The sequence below is a fragment of the Oncorhynchus mykiss genome, chromosome 2 (assembly GCF_057628025.1).
Source record: "Oncorhynchus mykiss isolate SJ-2025 chromosome 2, ASM5762802v1, whole genome shotgun sequence".
Lineage (NCBI taxonomy): Eukaryota > Metazoa > Chordata > Actinopteri > Salmoniformes > Salmonidae > Oncorhynchus > Oncorhynchus mykiss.
The window spans coordinates 100,998,867-101,013,557 of NC_143023.1; the positions used below are offsets into that span (position 1 = coordinate 100,998,867).

Genomic DNA, 14,691 nt, shown 5'->3' on the forward strand with positions numbered 1-14,691 from the left:
GTTGACCCTGTTGATCATTATAACCCTTTTGATCCTGTTGACCCTGTTGATCCTGTTGACCCTGTTGATCATTATAATCCTGTTGATCCTGTTGATCATGATAATCATGCTGATCCTGTTGACCCTGTTGATCACGATAATCCTGTTGATCATGCTAATCATGCTGGCCCGGTCGATCCTGTTGATCATGCTGACCCTGTTGATCATGATAATCCTGTTGATCATGATAATCATGCTGACCCGGTTGATCCTGTTGATCATGATAATCATGCTGACCCTGTTGATTATGATAATCATGTTGACCCTGTTGATCATGATAATCATGCTGACCCTGTTGATCATGATAATCATGCTGACCCGGTTGATCTTGATAATCATGTTGGCCCTGTTGATCATGATAATCCTGTTGATCATGATAATCACGCTGACCCGGCTGATCATGCTGACCCTGTTGATCATGATAATCCTGTCGATCATGATAATCCTGTCGATCATGACAATCCTGTTGATCATGAGAATCATGCTGACCCGGTTGATCATACTGACCCTGTTGATCATTATAATCCTGTTGATCATGATAATCCCGTTGATCATGCTAATCCTGTTCAACATGATAATCATGCTGACCTTGTTGACCCTGTTGATAATGATAATCATGCTGATCCGGTTGATCCTGTTGATCATGCTGACCCTGTTGCTCATGATAATCATGTTGATCATGATAATCCTGTTGATCATGATAATCCTGTTGATCATGAGAATCATGCTGCCCCGGTTGATCATGCTGACCCTGTTGATCATGATAATGCTGTTGATCATGATAATCATGCTGACCCTGTTGATCATGTTGACCCTGTTAATCATGCCGACCCTGTTGATCAGGGGTAACCTGCCATGGCCCAGGGAGTTTGGCTGTGTAGTTATTATTTTTCCTCTATTGATGCCCCCCTCTCTCTCTCTCTCTCTCTCTCTCTCTCTCTCTCTCTCTCTCACACACACACACACACACACACACACACATACATTCATTAATAGAATTCTACAGTGTTTCAATTAAATGTTTCAAGGACAAACATATATGTATTTAAGTATTTTTTGTTGTTCTAGTGGGGCCAGTAACATTAGTCATCTCTAAAATATATACTCTAAGGAAAATTAGTTTAATATACTTGTTATTTTTTTCTGTTTAGCTCACATAATATTATTTAAAGTATGTATTATAATACTTTGCAGAAATAAATGCATACATTAGTAAATGCTTTTATATGGCTTCCTAAATATTTTTTACAATGGTGAGGGAGAGCCAAGATGGAGTCACGATGGCTTCAACACAATGGTGAGGGAGAGCCAAGATGGAGTCACGGTGGCTTCAACACAATAGTGAGGGAGATCCAAGATGGAGTCACGATGGCTTCAACACAATAGTGAGGGAGAGCCAAGATGGAGTCACAATGTTTCAACACAATGGTGAGGGAGAGCCAAGATGGAGTCACGGTGGCTTCAACACAATAGTGAGGGAGAGCCAAGATGGAGTCACGATGTTTCAACACAATGGTGAGGGAGAGCCAAGATGGAGTCATGATGGCTTCAACACAATGGTGAGGGAGAGCCAAGATGGAGTCACGGTGGCTTCAACACAATGGTGAGGGAGAGCCAAGATGGAGTCACGGTGGCTTCAACACAATGGTGAGGGAGAGCCAAGATGGAGTCACGGTGGCTTCAACACAATGGTGAGGGAGAGCCAAGATGGAGTCACGGTGTCTTCAACACAATGGTGAGGGAGAGCCAAGATGGCGTCATGTTGGCTTCAACACAATGGTGAGGGAGAGCCAAGATGGAGTCACGATGGCTTCAGCACAATGGTGAGGGAGAGCCAAGATGGAGTCACGATGGCTTCAACACAATGGTGAGGGAGAGCCAAGATGGAGTCACGGTGGCTTCAACACAATGGTGAGGGAGAGCCAAGATGGAGTCACGGTGGCTTCAACACAATGGTGAGTGAGAGCCAAGATGGAGTCACGGTGGCTTCAACACAATGGTGAGGGAGAGCCAAGATGGAGTCAAAGTAGCTTCAACACGGTGGATCCTACCCGTCACCTAGTGTATATATAAATCATTGATAGTACCGAGTCTAGGACTGGCTTACTTTATTGAGCCACTACAGTTTTCACATGGTCATCAGTTGGACCATTGAAAACAATATCAACAGTGTATGAGATTATCATAAAATAGGCCTGTATCACAACAGTGTTGATTAGTAGCTAATTTCAATACCTCAGTGAAACGATCTGGTTACAGAGACGAAATAGATTTATTAAGGGTGTCATAGAAATTCTGAACGACTCAAAGTTATATCATAAGTTGTAAAAAAAAAACATTCAAGACGCACTTTTTTTTATCAACAAATTAACTACAGACCGAACAAGTGTAATGATCATCCCTTTAAAGCAGCATCGTAATAAAAGATATTTAAAAAAAGACTCAACTCACCCAGAAAACGAAATTAAAGAAAAAGAGCATGAATTTGACACACTTGTTGCAGCCAACGACAGTCATGACGATCGGATGTTCAGGTCCGCTATTTTAGATATATTAATTAAGTCTGCAATGTACCAATGTGCCCGAGATTCTAAGAAGACGGACCGTTATAGCGTCTTCTCGTTCTAAGAACTCGAACTCTGTGCCAGAAATCTCGAGGTATGTTCACCCAGAATGGGTAGAAACTCCTCCTTTAAACTAACGACTGTGTAAACCGAGCCTGGAAACGGCCCACCAAGTGATGAGGGTGGTAAAGAGGACAGATGAAAGAGGCTTGTGGTTATTTATCTATTTTTGTATTCTTGTTTGTGATTTTTATTTTTTTTAAAGTTTGTACTCAGGGCATCATTTGGGAATGAGAGACCTTGGTCGCGTTAAATAAAAGTGAATAAAAAATATAAATCTTCATAAACTACAGGAGTTAGGAGGAGCAATATTCTGTTTTTATTCTCAAGGTTTTTGTTGTTGTTATTCTTCCACTATAAACAAGTATTCAGAACACAAACAGACCACATTTATTTTCCACCTAAACATCAAGATTAATCTGCTGCGTTCAACACGTCACAATATTGAGATAAAAAAGAGCATAGGGACTTTTTCCACATCTCTAGGCTATGGTCCCTGGTCAAAGTAGTCCACTAAACAGGGAACAGGGTTCCACTAAACAGGGAACAGGGTTCTGCTAAATAGGGAATAGGGTTCCGCTAAATAGGGAATAGAGTTCCACTAAACAGGGAATAGGGTTCCATTAAATAGGGAACAGGGTTCTGCTAAATAGGGAATAGGGTTCCACTAAATAGGGAACAGGGTTCCGCTAAATAGGGAATAGGGTTCCGCTAAATAGCGAATAGGGTTCCACTAAACAGGGAACAGGGTTCCGCTAAATAGGGAATAGAGTTCCACTAAACAGGGAATAGGGTTCCGCTAAATAGGGAATAGGGTTCCATTAAATAGGGAACAGGGTTCTATTCAATAGCGAATAGGGTGCCACTAAATAGGGAATAGGGTTCCGCTAAATAGGGACTAGGGTTCTATTCAATAGGGAATAGGGTTCCACTAAATGGGGAATAGGGTTCTATTCAATAGCGAATAGGGTTCTATTCAATAGTGGATAGGGTTCCAGTAATTAGGGAAAAGGGTTCTATTCAATAGCGAATAGGGTTCCACTAAATGGGGAATAGGGTTCCATTCAATAGCGAATAGGGTTCTATTCAATAGGGAACGGGTTCCACTAAATAGGGAAACGGGTTCCACTAAATAGGGACTAGGGTTCTATTCAATAGTGGATAGGGTTCCAAAAAATAGGGAATAGGGTTCTATTAAATAAGGAATAAGGTTCCACTAAATAGGGAATAGGGTTCTATTCAATAGCAGATAGGGTTCCACTAAATAGGGAATAGAGTTCTATTCAATTACGAAAATGGTTCTATTAAATAGGTAACAGGGTTTCACTAAATAGGGAATAGGGTTATATTCAATAGGGAATGGGGTTCCACTAAATAAGGAATAGGGTTCCACTGAATAGGGAATGGGGTTCTATTCAATAGCGAATATGGTTTTATTAAATAGGGAATAGGGTTCCACTAAATAGAGAAAAGGGTTCCACTAAATAGGGAATATAGTTCTATTCAATAGCGAATAGGGTGCTATTAAATAGGGAACAAGGTTCCACTAAATAGGGAATGGGGTTCAACTAAATAGGGAATAGGGTTCCACTAAATAGGGAATAGGGTTCTATTAATTAGGGAATAGGGTTCCACTAAATAGGGAATAGGGTTCCACTAAAAAGGAATAGGGTTCTATTCAATAGTAAATAGGGTTATATTAAATAGGGAATAGGGTTCCACTAAATATGGAAAAGGGTTCCACTAAATAGGGAAAAGTTTTTTTTTGGGATGCAGACATAGTGTAATGGATCATTGCAGAGACACAAAGAGGACAGAGGCACATGCAGGAAACCACAGTACAAGGGCAACACCGCTCTCTGTTGGCAATGCCAATAACAACACCATCATGACTTACTCCCACCATATGGTGACGAGAGAGAGGGAACTGAATGTATAGACTGTTGTGGCATCACTGGCCTCTTTGTGTGTCTTTGTTCATAGGAAATCACGTTGTATAAAGAGGGGCCACACATTGCACATTTCCATTCATCTGATGGTACTGTATCTCTCTAATAATCCTCAAATGGATGAATTAATTTCAGTGTTTAATATAGAATGGATTTTGCATTTAGCCAAGTGGTTTCAGGGTCATACCCTCATAAAACGATTGACTATGTCAGGCTGTCTAACTGCATATGGTCCAAAATACTGAAGCTATGCGCCCTGTACAAAGACATGGAGGAAATGAAAGGAAAAGGGAGGGGGGAGCGGGTGGCGGTGCCTGGCTGCATGGAGGCAAACAATCAGTGAACGCATGAACTCAGAAGACAGTTTCAACATACAATGGTTCTGACTGGGAATGCTCCATATCATTCTCCACGCGTATTCTCCTTCGTTCCTCTTCTTCTTCTTCCACGGTGTTTCCAGAACAACCGCGTCTCTTCTTCGAGTCAATTCTGAGGATTCTCAAGAGAATCATCACCGCGAGCATTGCTCAGTCAGAGAACACAGAGGACGTGCGCGTACCTTCCTGCCTCCTGTCCTTCCGTGTTCATACTTCATATGGTGTCACAGTGGACTGCTCGCTCTCCTACAGTCTCGAACACGAGATAATCACAGGCATTAATCCGCTAAAAATGCATACATGAAAATAACCGCTGAAGATAAACACAGTCACAGACATCTGCGCGAATGGGAAAATGCGCGGCGCCTGATCTAGTCCTAGTAGGCTAAAGCTACCGGTTGCTGTCCACCGTTTCTTTCAACGGAAAACTTGATTTGAATGTGTCGTTTTTGGGAGAGAAGGTAAGCGACAGTAGATACATGAGAGGAAGGATACCATTCTAAATAGCAAGCAGAGTGTCTCCGAGAGAGAGAGAGAGAGCGAGACAGAGAGAGAGAGAGAGAGAGAGAGAGAGAGAGAGAGAGAGAGAGAGAGAGAGAGACAGAGAGAGAGAGAGAGACAGAGAGAGAGACAGAGAGAGAGAGAGACAGAGAGAGAGAGAGAGAGAGAGAGAGAGAGAGAGAGAGAGACAGAGAGAGAGAGAGAGAGAGAGAGAAACAGAGAGAGAGAGAGAGAGAGACAGAGAGAGAGAGAGAGAGAGAGAGAGAGACAGCGAGAGAGAGACAGAGAGAGAGAGAGAGAGAGAGAGACAGAGAGACCGGTGCTGTCCTTTCAGCACCACACCCGCAGTCACCTTGCTGTCTATGAATATCATTAACAGGTTCTACCAAAACCACCACAACAGGAAGAGAGTCTTTGTGCTGGATTCGGATTAGAAAGAATGAACAACATTTAAACCACCATCCATTGTTGTGGATTTAAACCACCATCCATTGTTAATGGCATGCCATTGGCTACACTTGCTATCGTTTTGGATTTAAATGTTTCCCTCCGGTAGGTCTTGTGGGTTGATTTTCATGACAGGTTGTGGAAACATTGGGGCATCCGGCATCATCAGTGGGAATATGTACTGATTAGTCCTGCACTTATTATTTAGGATATATATATAGCCTGCAACCAGCAGCAGCCTGGCCGTATCTCTTCCCTCTTCCTCCCCTGGTAACCCCGGTTGTGCATGTGTTGCACGCGTTTTTCCCCCCTCCCACTGTGGCGTGCGGTGCTCATAGAGCGTCCGTTGTGATGCTGGGAACTTATTGGAGACATGCCTAAGGGACGCAATGGGCTTGAGCGACGAAAAGGATCGCATTGTGATAAACGTGGGAGGGACCAAGCACCAGACATACCGCGGTACCCTACGTACCCTGCCCGGCACCCGCTTATCCTGTCTGGCCGAACCCGACGCGCCTAGTCACTTCGACTGGGACGACAAACATGAGGAATTCTTTTTCGACCGACATCCTGCCGTTTTCGCCCATATCCTTAACTATTACCGGACTGGTAAACTGCACTGCCCTGCCGATGTCTGCGGGCCTCTTTACGAGGAGGAATTGGCATTCTGGGGCATCGATGAGACGGACGTGGAGCCTTGCTGCTGGATGACCTATAGCCAGCATCGGGAGGCGGAGGAAGCGCTCGATAGTTTCGGCGGGGGTGCCCTGCTCGACTTAACCAGCAATGACGATCAGGACCCGGAGGTCGTGACCGACCCGGGGGATGTGGTTGGTGATGAGGCAGATGAGATGACGAGGAGACTGGCGCAGGGGGACTCTACCGACATAAAGGCGAGGGGGCTGTGGGGTCGTTGGCAGAAACGCATGTGGGCTCTGTTTGAAGACCCCTACTCTTCTAAATATGCACGGGTGAGTATAGATATTTCTCTACTGTCCATAATGTCTATTTTCCTTTCCAATTGATATCAAGCCTAATGATGGATATGCGGTCAATGGTTAATGAGAGATTTATAGAGATGGAGATTGATAGAGGACTTCCAGCCATGTGATGTGGAGGGGGTCTGTGTGAGAGTGACCTTGAGATGGTAGGCTAGTCTACTCCCCAGGGACTCATCAGGGAGCTCTACAGCAGGAGAATGCTACTGTAACATTCAGGTGGAAGGAATAAATGTTGACCAATGGATCCTAACTACTAGCCTATTTTCACCCCCTCGATTGTGGTCCATGGCACTCTGATCAAAAGTAGGACACTGAATAGGGAACCGTCAGGGACACAGATGATGTCAACAACAAAACAACAGAGAAAGACGAGTGTAATCTCACCACGAGTATTATAACCTTTTCTTACTAAGCCGACCCAAACCGTGTCAAGCTGAGCTGTACTGCACTGGCCTGTTTAAGCATCCACCATGCTTCTTGGAACAGTGCTGGAAAGGACAATGAGAAAAGAAAATATCAAAGACAGCACAGTGTGCCTATGGTTCAGGTTTTGTGACAATAGTGTGAAAAGGTGCTATATGTCTTTGTACCAAGAACCTCCTGAACATGAGGTTAGCTTACCTGGGATGTTGGTATTTATGTTGGCATTTAGTTTGGTTAAACAAGGTCTATGAACCCTCTTGGACTAGCCTGGGGACAGAACTGTCTGTGCTGTCTTAGTGAGTGTGACAATGGCCATAGGAGTTGTCAAGACAGCACCAACCAGGCTACTCATGGACATGAGACTAGAATACCTGGGTGGGATGTGGACAGTTTGAGAATACCTGGGAGGTTGGCAGTTTGAGAATACCTGGGAAGTTGGCAGTTTGAGAATACCTGGGAAGTTGGCAGTTTGAGAATACCTGGGAGGTTGGCAGTTTGAGAATACCTGGGAAGTTGGCAGTTTGAGAATACCTGGGAAGTGGACAGTTTGAGAATACCTGGGAGGTTGGCGGTTTGAGAATACCTGGGAGGTTGGCAGTTTGAGAATACCTGGGAAGTTGGCAGTTTGAGAATACCTGGGAAGTTGGCAGTTTGAGAATACCTGGGAGGTTGGCAGTTTGAGAATACCTGGGAGGTTGGCAGTTTGAGAATACCTGGGAGGTTGGCAGTTTGAGCATACTTGGGAAGTTGGCAGTTTGAGAATACCTGGGAAGTTGGCAGTTTGAGAATACCTGGGAAGTTGGCAGTTTGGGAATACCTGACTGGGTTTTATATTGGCAGTTAGTGTTGATTAGAATACCTGGCTGGGTGGATCTGGTGGTTGATTAGAATACCTGACTGGGTTTGATATTGGCAGTTAGTGTTGATTAGAATACCTGGCTGGGTGGATATTGGCAGTTAGTGTTGATTAGAATACCTGACTGGGTTTGATATTGGCAGTTAGTGTTGATTAGAATACCTGGCTGGGTGGATATTGGCAGTTAGTGTTGATTAGAATACCTGGCTGGGTGGATATTGGCAGTTAGTGTTGATTAGAATACCTGACTGGGTTTTATATTGGCAGTTAGTGTTGATTAGAATACCTGGCTGGGTAGATATTGGCAGTTAGTGTTGATTAGTGGTTGATTAGAATACCTGGCTGGGTGGATATTGGCAGTTAGTGTTGATTAGTGCTTGATTAGAATACCTGGCTGGGTGGATCTGGTGGTTGATTAGAATACCTGGCTGGGTTTGATATTGGCAGTTAGTGTTGATTAGAATACCTGGCTGGGTTTGATATTGGCAGTTAGTGTTGATTAGAATACCTGGCTGGGTTTGATATTGGCAGTTAGTGTTGATTAGAATACCTGGCTGGGTTTGATATTGGCAGTTAGTGTTGAATAGAATACCTGGCTGGGTTTTATATTGGCAGTTAGTGTTGATTAGAATACCTGACTGGGTGGATATTGGCAGTTAGTGTTGATTAGAATACCTGGCTGGGTTTTATATTGGCAGTTAGTGTTGATTAGAATACCTGACTGGGTGGATATTGGCAGTTAGTGTTGATTAGAATACCTGGCTGGGTTTTATATTGGCAGTTAGTGTTGATTAGAATACCTGGCTGGGTGGATAGTGGCAGTTAGTGTTGATTAGAATACCTGACTGGGTGGATAGTGGCAGTTAGTGTTGATTAGAATACCTGGCTGGGTGGATCTGGTGGTTGATTAGAATACCTGGCTGGGTTTTATATTGGCAGTTAGTGTTGATTAGAATACCTGGCTGGGTGGATATTGGCAGTTAGTGTTGATTAGAATACCTGGCTGGGTGGATATTGGCAGTTAGTGTTGATTAGAATACCTGGCTGGGTGGATATTGGCAGTTAGTGTTGATTAGAATACCTGGCTGGGTGGATATTGGCAGTTAGTGTTGATTAGAATACCTGGCTGGGTTTGATATTGGCAGTTAGTGTTGATTATAATACCTGGCTGGGTTTAATATTGTCAGTTAGTGTTGATTAGAATACCTGGCTGGGTGGATAGTGGCAGTTAGTGTTGATTAGAATACCTGGCTGGGTGGATCTGGTGGTTGACTAGAATACCTGGCTGGGTTTTATATTGGCAGTTAGTGTTGATTAGAATACCTGACTGGGTGGATAGTGGCAGTTAGTGTTGATTAGAATACCTGACTGGGTGGATAGTGGCAGTTAGTGTTGATTAGAATACCTGGCTGGGTGGATCTGGTGGTTGATTAGAATACCTGGCTGGGTTTGATATTGGCAGTTAGTGTTGATTAGAATACCTGGCTGGGTGGATAGTGGCAGTTAGTGTTGATTAGAATACCTGACTGGGTGGATATTGGCAGTTAGTGTTGATTAGAATACCTGGCTGGGTGGATATTGGCAGTTAGTGTTGATTAGAATACCTGACTGGGTGGATCTGGTGGTTGATTAGAATACCTGGCTGGGTGGATATTGGCAGTTAGTGTTGATTAGAATACCTGGCTGGGTGGATAGTGGCAGTTAGTGTTGATTAGAATACCTGGCTGGGTGGATATTGGCAGTTAGTGTTGATTAGAATACCTGGCTGGGTGGATATTGGCAGTTAGTGTTGATTAGAATACCTGGCTGGGTGGATATTGGCAGTTAGTGTTGATTAGAATACCTGGCTGGGTGGATATTGGCAGTTAGTGTTGATTAGAATACCTGGCTGGGTGGATATTGGCAGTTAGTATTGATTAGAATACCTGACTGGGTGGATCTGGTGGTTGATCAGAATACCTGGCTGGGTTTGATATTGGCAGTTAGTGTTGATTAGAATACCTGGCTGGGTTTTATATTGGCAGTTAGTGTTGATTAGAATACCTGGCTGGGGTTTATAATGGTAGTTAGTGTTGATTAGAATACCTGGCTGGGTGGATAGTGGCAGTTAGTGTTGATTAGAATACCTGACTGGGTGGATAGTGGCAGTTAGTGTTGATTAGAATACCTGACTGGGTTTTATATTGGCAGTTAGTGTTGATTAGAATACCTGGCTGGGTGGATAGTGGCAGTTAGTGTTGATTAGAATACCTGACTGGGTTTTATATTGGCAGTTAGTGTTGATTAGAATACCTGGCTGGGGTTTATAATGGTAGTTAGTGTTGATTAGAATACCTGGCTGGGTGGATAGTGGCAGTTAGTGTTGATTAGAATACCTGACTGGGTTTTATATTGGCAGTTAGTGTTGATTAGAATACCTGGCTGGGGTTTATAATGGTAGTTAGTGTTGATTAGAATACCTGGCTGGGTGGATAGTGGCAGTTAGTGTTGATTAGAATACCTGGCTGGGTGGATAGTGGCAGTTAGTGTTGATTAGAATACCTGACTGGGTTTTATATTGGCAGTTAGTGTTGATTAGAATACCTGGCTGGGGTTTATAATGGTAGTTAGTGTTGATTAGAATACCTGGCTGGGTGGATAGTGGCAGTTAGTGTTGATTAGAATACCTGGCTGGGTTTGATATTGGCAGTTAGTGTTGATTAGAATACCTGGCTGGGTTTAATATTGGCAGTTAGTGTTGATTAGAATACCTGGCTGGGTTTGATATTGGCAGTTAGTGTTGATTAGAATACCTGACTGGGTGGATCTGGTGGTTGATTAGAATACCTGGCTGGGTTTTATATTGGCAGTTAGTGTTGATTAGAATACCTGGCTGGGTGGATATTGGCAGTTAGTGTTGATTAGTGGTTGATTAGAATACCTGGCTGGGTGGATCTGGTGGTTGATTAGAATACCTGGCTGGGTTTTATATTGGCAGTTAGTGTTGATTAGAATACCTGGCTGGGTGGATATTGGCAGTTAGTGTTGATTAGTGGTTGATTAGAATACCTGGCTGGGTGGATAGTGGCAGTTAGTGTTGATTAGTGGTTGATTAGAATACCTGGCTGGGTGGATAGTGGCAGTTAGTGTTGATTAGAATACCTGGCTGGGTGGATCTGGTGGTTGATTAGAATACCTGGCTGGGTTTGATATTGGCAGTTAGTGTTGATTAGAATACCTGACTGGGTTTTATATTGGCAGTTAGTGTTGATTAGAATACCTGGCTGGGTGGATAGTGGCAGTTAGTGTTGATTAGAATACCTGGCTGGGTGGATATTGGCAGTTAGTGTTGATTAGAATACCTGGCTGGGTGGATATTGGCAGTTAGTGTTGATTAGAATACCTGGCTGGGTGGATATTGGCAGTTAGTGTTGATTAGAATACCTGGCTGGGTGGATATTGGCAGTTAGTGTTGATTAGAATACCTGGCTGGGTGGATATTGGCAGTTAGTGTTGATTAGAATACCTGACTGGGTGGATCTGGTGGTTGATCAGAATACCTGGCTGGGTTTGATATTGGCAGTTAGTGTTGATTAGAATACCTGGCTGGGTTTTATATTGGCAGTTAGTGTTGATTAGAATACCTGGCTGGGGTTTATAATGGTAGTTAGTGTTGATTAGAATACCTGGCTGGGTGGATAGTGGCAGTTAGTGTTGATTAGAATACCTGACTGGGTGGATAGTGGCAGTTAGTGTTGATTAGAATACCTGACTGGGTTTTATATTGGCAGTTAGTGTTGATTAGAATACCTGGCTGGGTGGATAGTGGCAGTTAGTGTTGATTAGAATACCTGACTGGGTTTTATATTGGCAGTTAGTGTTGATTAGAATACCTGGCTGGGGTTTATAATGGTAGTTAGTGTTGATTAGAATACCTGGCTGGGTGGATAGTGGCAGTTAGTGTTGATTAGAATACCTGACTGGGTTTTATATTGGCAGTTAGTGTTGATTAGAATACCTGGCTGGGGTTTATAATGGTAGTTAGTGTTGATTAGAATACCTGGCTGGGTGGATAGTGGCAGTTAGTGTTGATTAGAATACCTGGCTGGGTGGATAGTGGCAGTTAGTGTTGATTAGAATACCTGACTGGGTTTTATATTGGCAGTTAGTGTTGATTAGAATACCTGGCTGGGTGGATAGTGGCAGTTAGTGTTGATTAGAATACCTGGCTGGGTGGATATTGGCAGTTAGTGTTGATTAGAATACCTGGCTGGGTGGATATTGGCAGTTAGTGTTGATTAGAATACCTGGCTGGGTGGATATTGGCAGTTAGTGTTGATTAGAATACCTGGCTGGGTGGATATTGGCAGTTAGTGTTGATTAGAATACCTGGCTGGGTGGATATTGGCAGTTAGTGTTGATTAGAATACCTGACTGGGTGGATCTGGTGGTTGATCAGAATACCTGGCTGGGTTTGATATTGGCAGTTAGTGTTGATTAGAATACCTGGCTGGGTTTTATATTGGCAGTTAGTGTTGATTAGAATACCTGGCTGGGGTTTATAATGGTAGTTAGTGTTGATTAGAATACCTGGCTGGGTGGATAGTGGCAGTTAGTGTTGATTAGAATACCTGACTGGGTGGATAGTGGCAGTTAGTGTTGATTAGAATACCTGACTGGGTTTTATATTGGCAGTTAGTGTTGATTAGAATACCTGGCTGGGTGGATAGTGGCAGTTAGTGTTGATTAGAATACCTGACTGGGTTTTATATTGGCAGTTAGTGTTGATTAGAATACCTGGCTGGGGTTTATAATGGTAGTTAGTGTTGATTAGAATACCTGGCTGGGTGGATAGTGGCAGTTAGTGTTGATTAGAATACCTGACTGGGTTTTATATTGGCAGTTAGTGTTGATTAGAATACCTGGCTGGGGTTTATAATGGTAGTTAGTGTTGATTAGAATACCTGGCTGGGTGGATAGTGGCAGTTAGTGTTGATTAGAATACCTGGCTGGGTGGATAGTGGCAGTTAGTGTTGATTAGAATACCTGACTGGGTTTTATATTGGCAGTTAGTGTTGATTAGAATACCTGGCTGGGGTTTATAATGGTAGTTAGTGTTGATTAGAATACCTGGCTGGGTGGATAGTGGCAGTTAGTGTTGATTAGAATACCTGGCTGGGTTTGATATTGGCAGTTAGTGTTGATTAGAATACCTGGCTGGGTTTAATATTGGCAGTTAGTGTTGATTAGAATACCTGGCTGGGTTTGATATTGGCAGTTAGTGTTGATTAGAATACCTGACTGGGTGGATCTGGTGGTTGATTAGAATACCTGGCTGGGTTTTATATTGGCAGTTAGTGTTGATTAGAATACCTGGCTGGGTGGATATTGGCAGTTAGTGTTGATTAGTGGTTGATTAGAATACCTGGCTGGGTGGATCTGGTGGTTGATTAGAATACCTGGCTGGGTTTTATATTGGCAGTTAGTGTTGATTAGAATACCTGGCTGGGTGGATATTGGCAGTTAGTGTTGATTAGTGGTTGATTAGAATACCTGGCTGGGTGGATAGTGGCAGTTAGTGTTGATTAGTGGTTGATTAGAATACCTGGCTGGGTGGATAGTGGCAGTTAGTGTTGATTAGAATACCTGGCTGGGTGGATCTGGTGGTTGATTAGAATACCTGGCTGGGTTTGATATTGGCAGTTAGTGTTGATTAGAATACCTGACTGGGTTTTATATTGGCAGTTAGTGTTGATTAGAATACCTGGCTGGGTGGATATTGGCAGTTAGTGTTGATTAGAATACCTGGCTGGGTGGATATTGGCAGTTAGTGTTGATTAGTGGTTGATTAGAATACCTGGCTGGGTTTTATATTGGCAGTTAGTGTTGATTAGAATACCTGACTGGGTGGATCTGGTGGTTGATTAGAATACCTGGCTGGGTTTTATATTGGCAGTTAGTGTTGATTAGAATACCTGGCTGGGTGGATATTGGCAGTTAGTGTTGATTAGAATACCTGGCTGGGTTTGATATTGGCATTTAGTGTTGATTAGAATACCTGACTGGGTGGATATTGGCAGTTAGTGTTGATTAGAATACCTGACTGGGTGGATCTGGTGGTTGATTAGAATACCTGGCTGGGTTTGATATTGGCAGTTAGTGTTGATTAGAATACCTGGCTGGGTTTGATATTGGCAGTTAGTGTTGATTAGAATACCTGGCTGGGTTTGATATTGGCAGTTAGTGTTGATTAGAATACCTGGCTGGGTGGATATTGGCAGTTAGTGTTGATTAGAATACCTGGCTGGGTGGATCTGGTGGTTGATTAGAATACCTGGCTGGGTTTTATATTGGCAGTTAGTGTTGATTAGAATACCTGGCTGGGTGGATCTGGTGGTTGATTAGAATACCTGGCTGGGTTTGATATTGGCAGTTAGTGTTGATTAGAATACCTGGCTGGGTTTAATATTGGCAGTTAGTGTTGATTAGAATACC

General features: G+C 43.2%; 2 protein-coding genes across 2 annotated transcripts in view; one reads left to right on the top strand and one right to left on the bottom strand.

Annotated features, from left to right (window-relative positions):
* LOC110501188 (CD81 antigen) overlaps positions 1-2,749 on the bottom strand; it is a 27,253-nt gene extending 24,504 nt beyond the window's left edge. The window contains exon 1 of the mRNA XM_036961174.2: positions 2,491-2,749. Within this exon, the coding sequence (XP_036817069.1) occupies positions 2,491-2,556 (66 nt within the window). The 5' untranslated portion in view covers positions 2,557-2,749. The remainder of the gene's footprint in view (positions 1-2,490) is intronic.
* Positions 2,750-5,141: 2,392 nt separating this feature from the next.
* The window catches only part of LOC110502612 (voltage-gated potassium channel KCNC1), a 78,770-nt gene continuing 69,220 nt past the window's right edge, over positions 5,142-14,691 (top strand). The window contains exon 1 of the mRNA XM_036961073.2: positions 5,142-6,908. Coding sequence (XP_036816968.2) covers positions 6,327-6,908 — 582 coding nt within the window. The 5' untranslated portion in view covers positions 5,142-6,326. The remainder of the gene's footprint in view (positions 6,909-14,691) is intronic.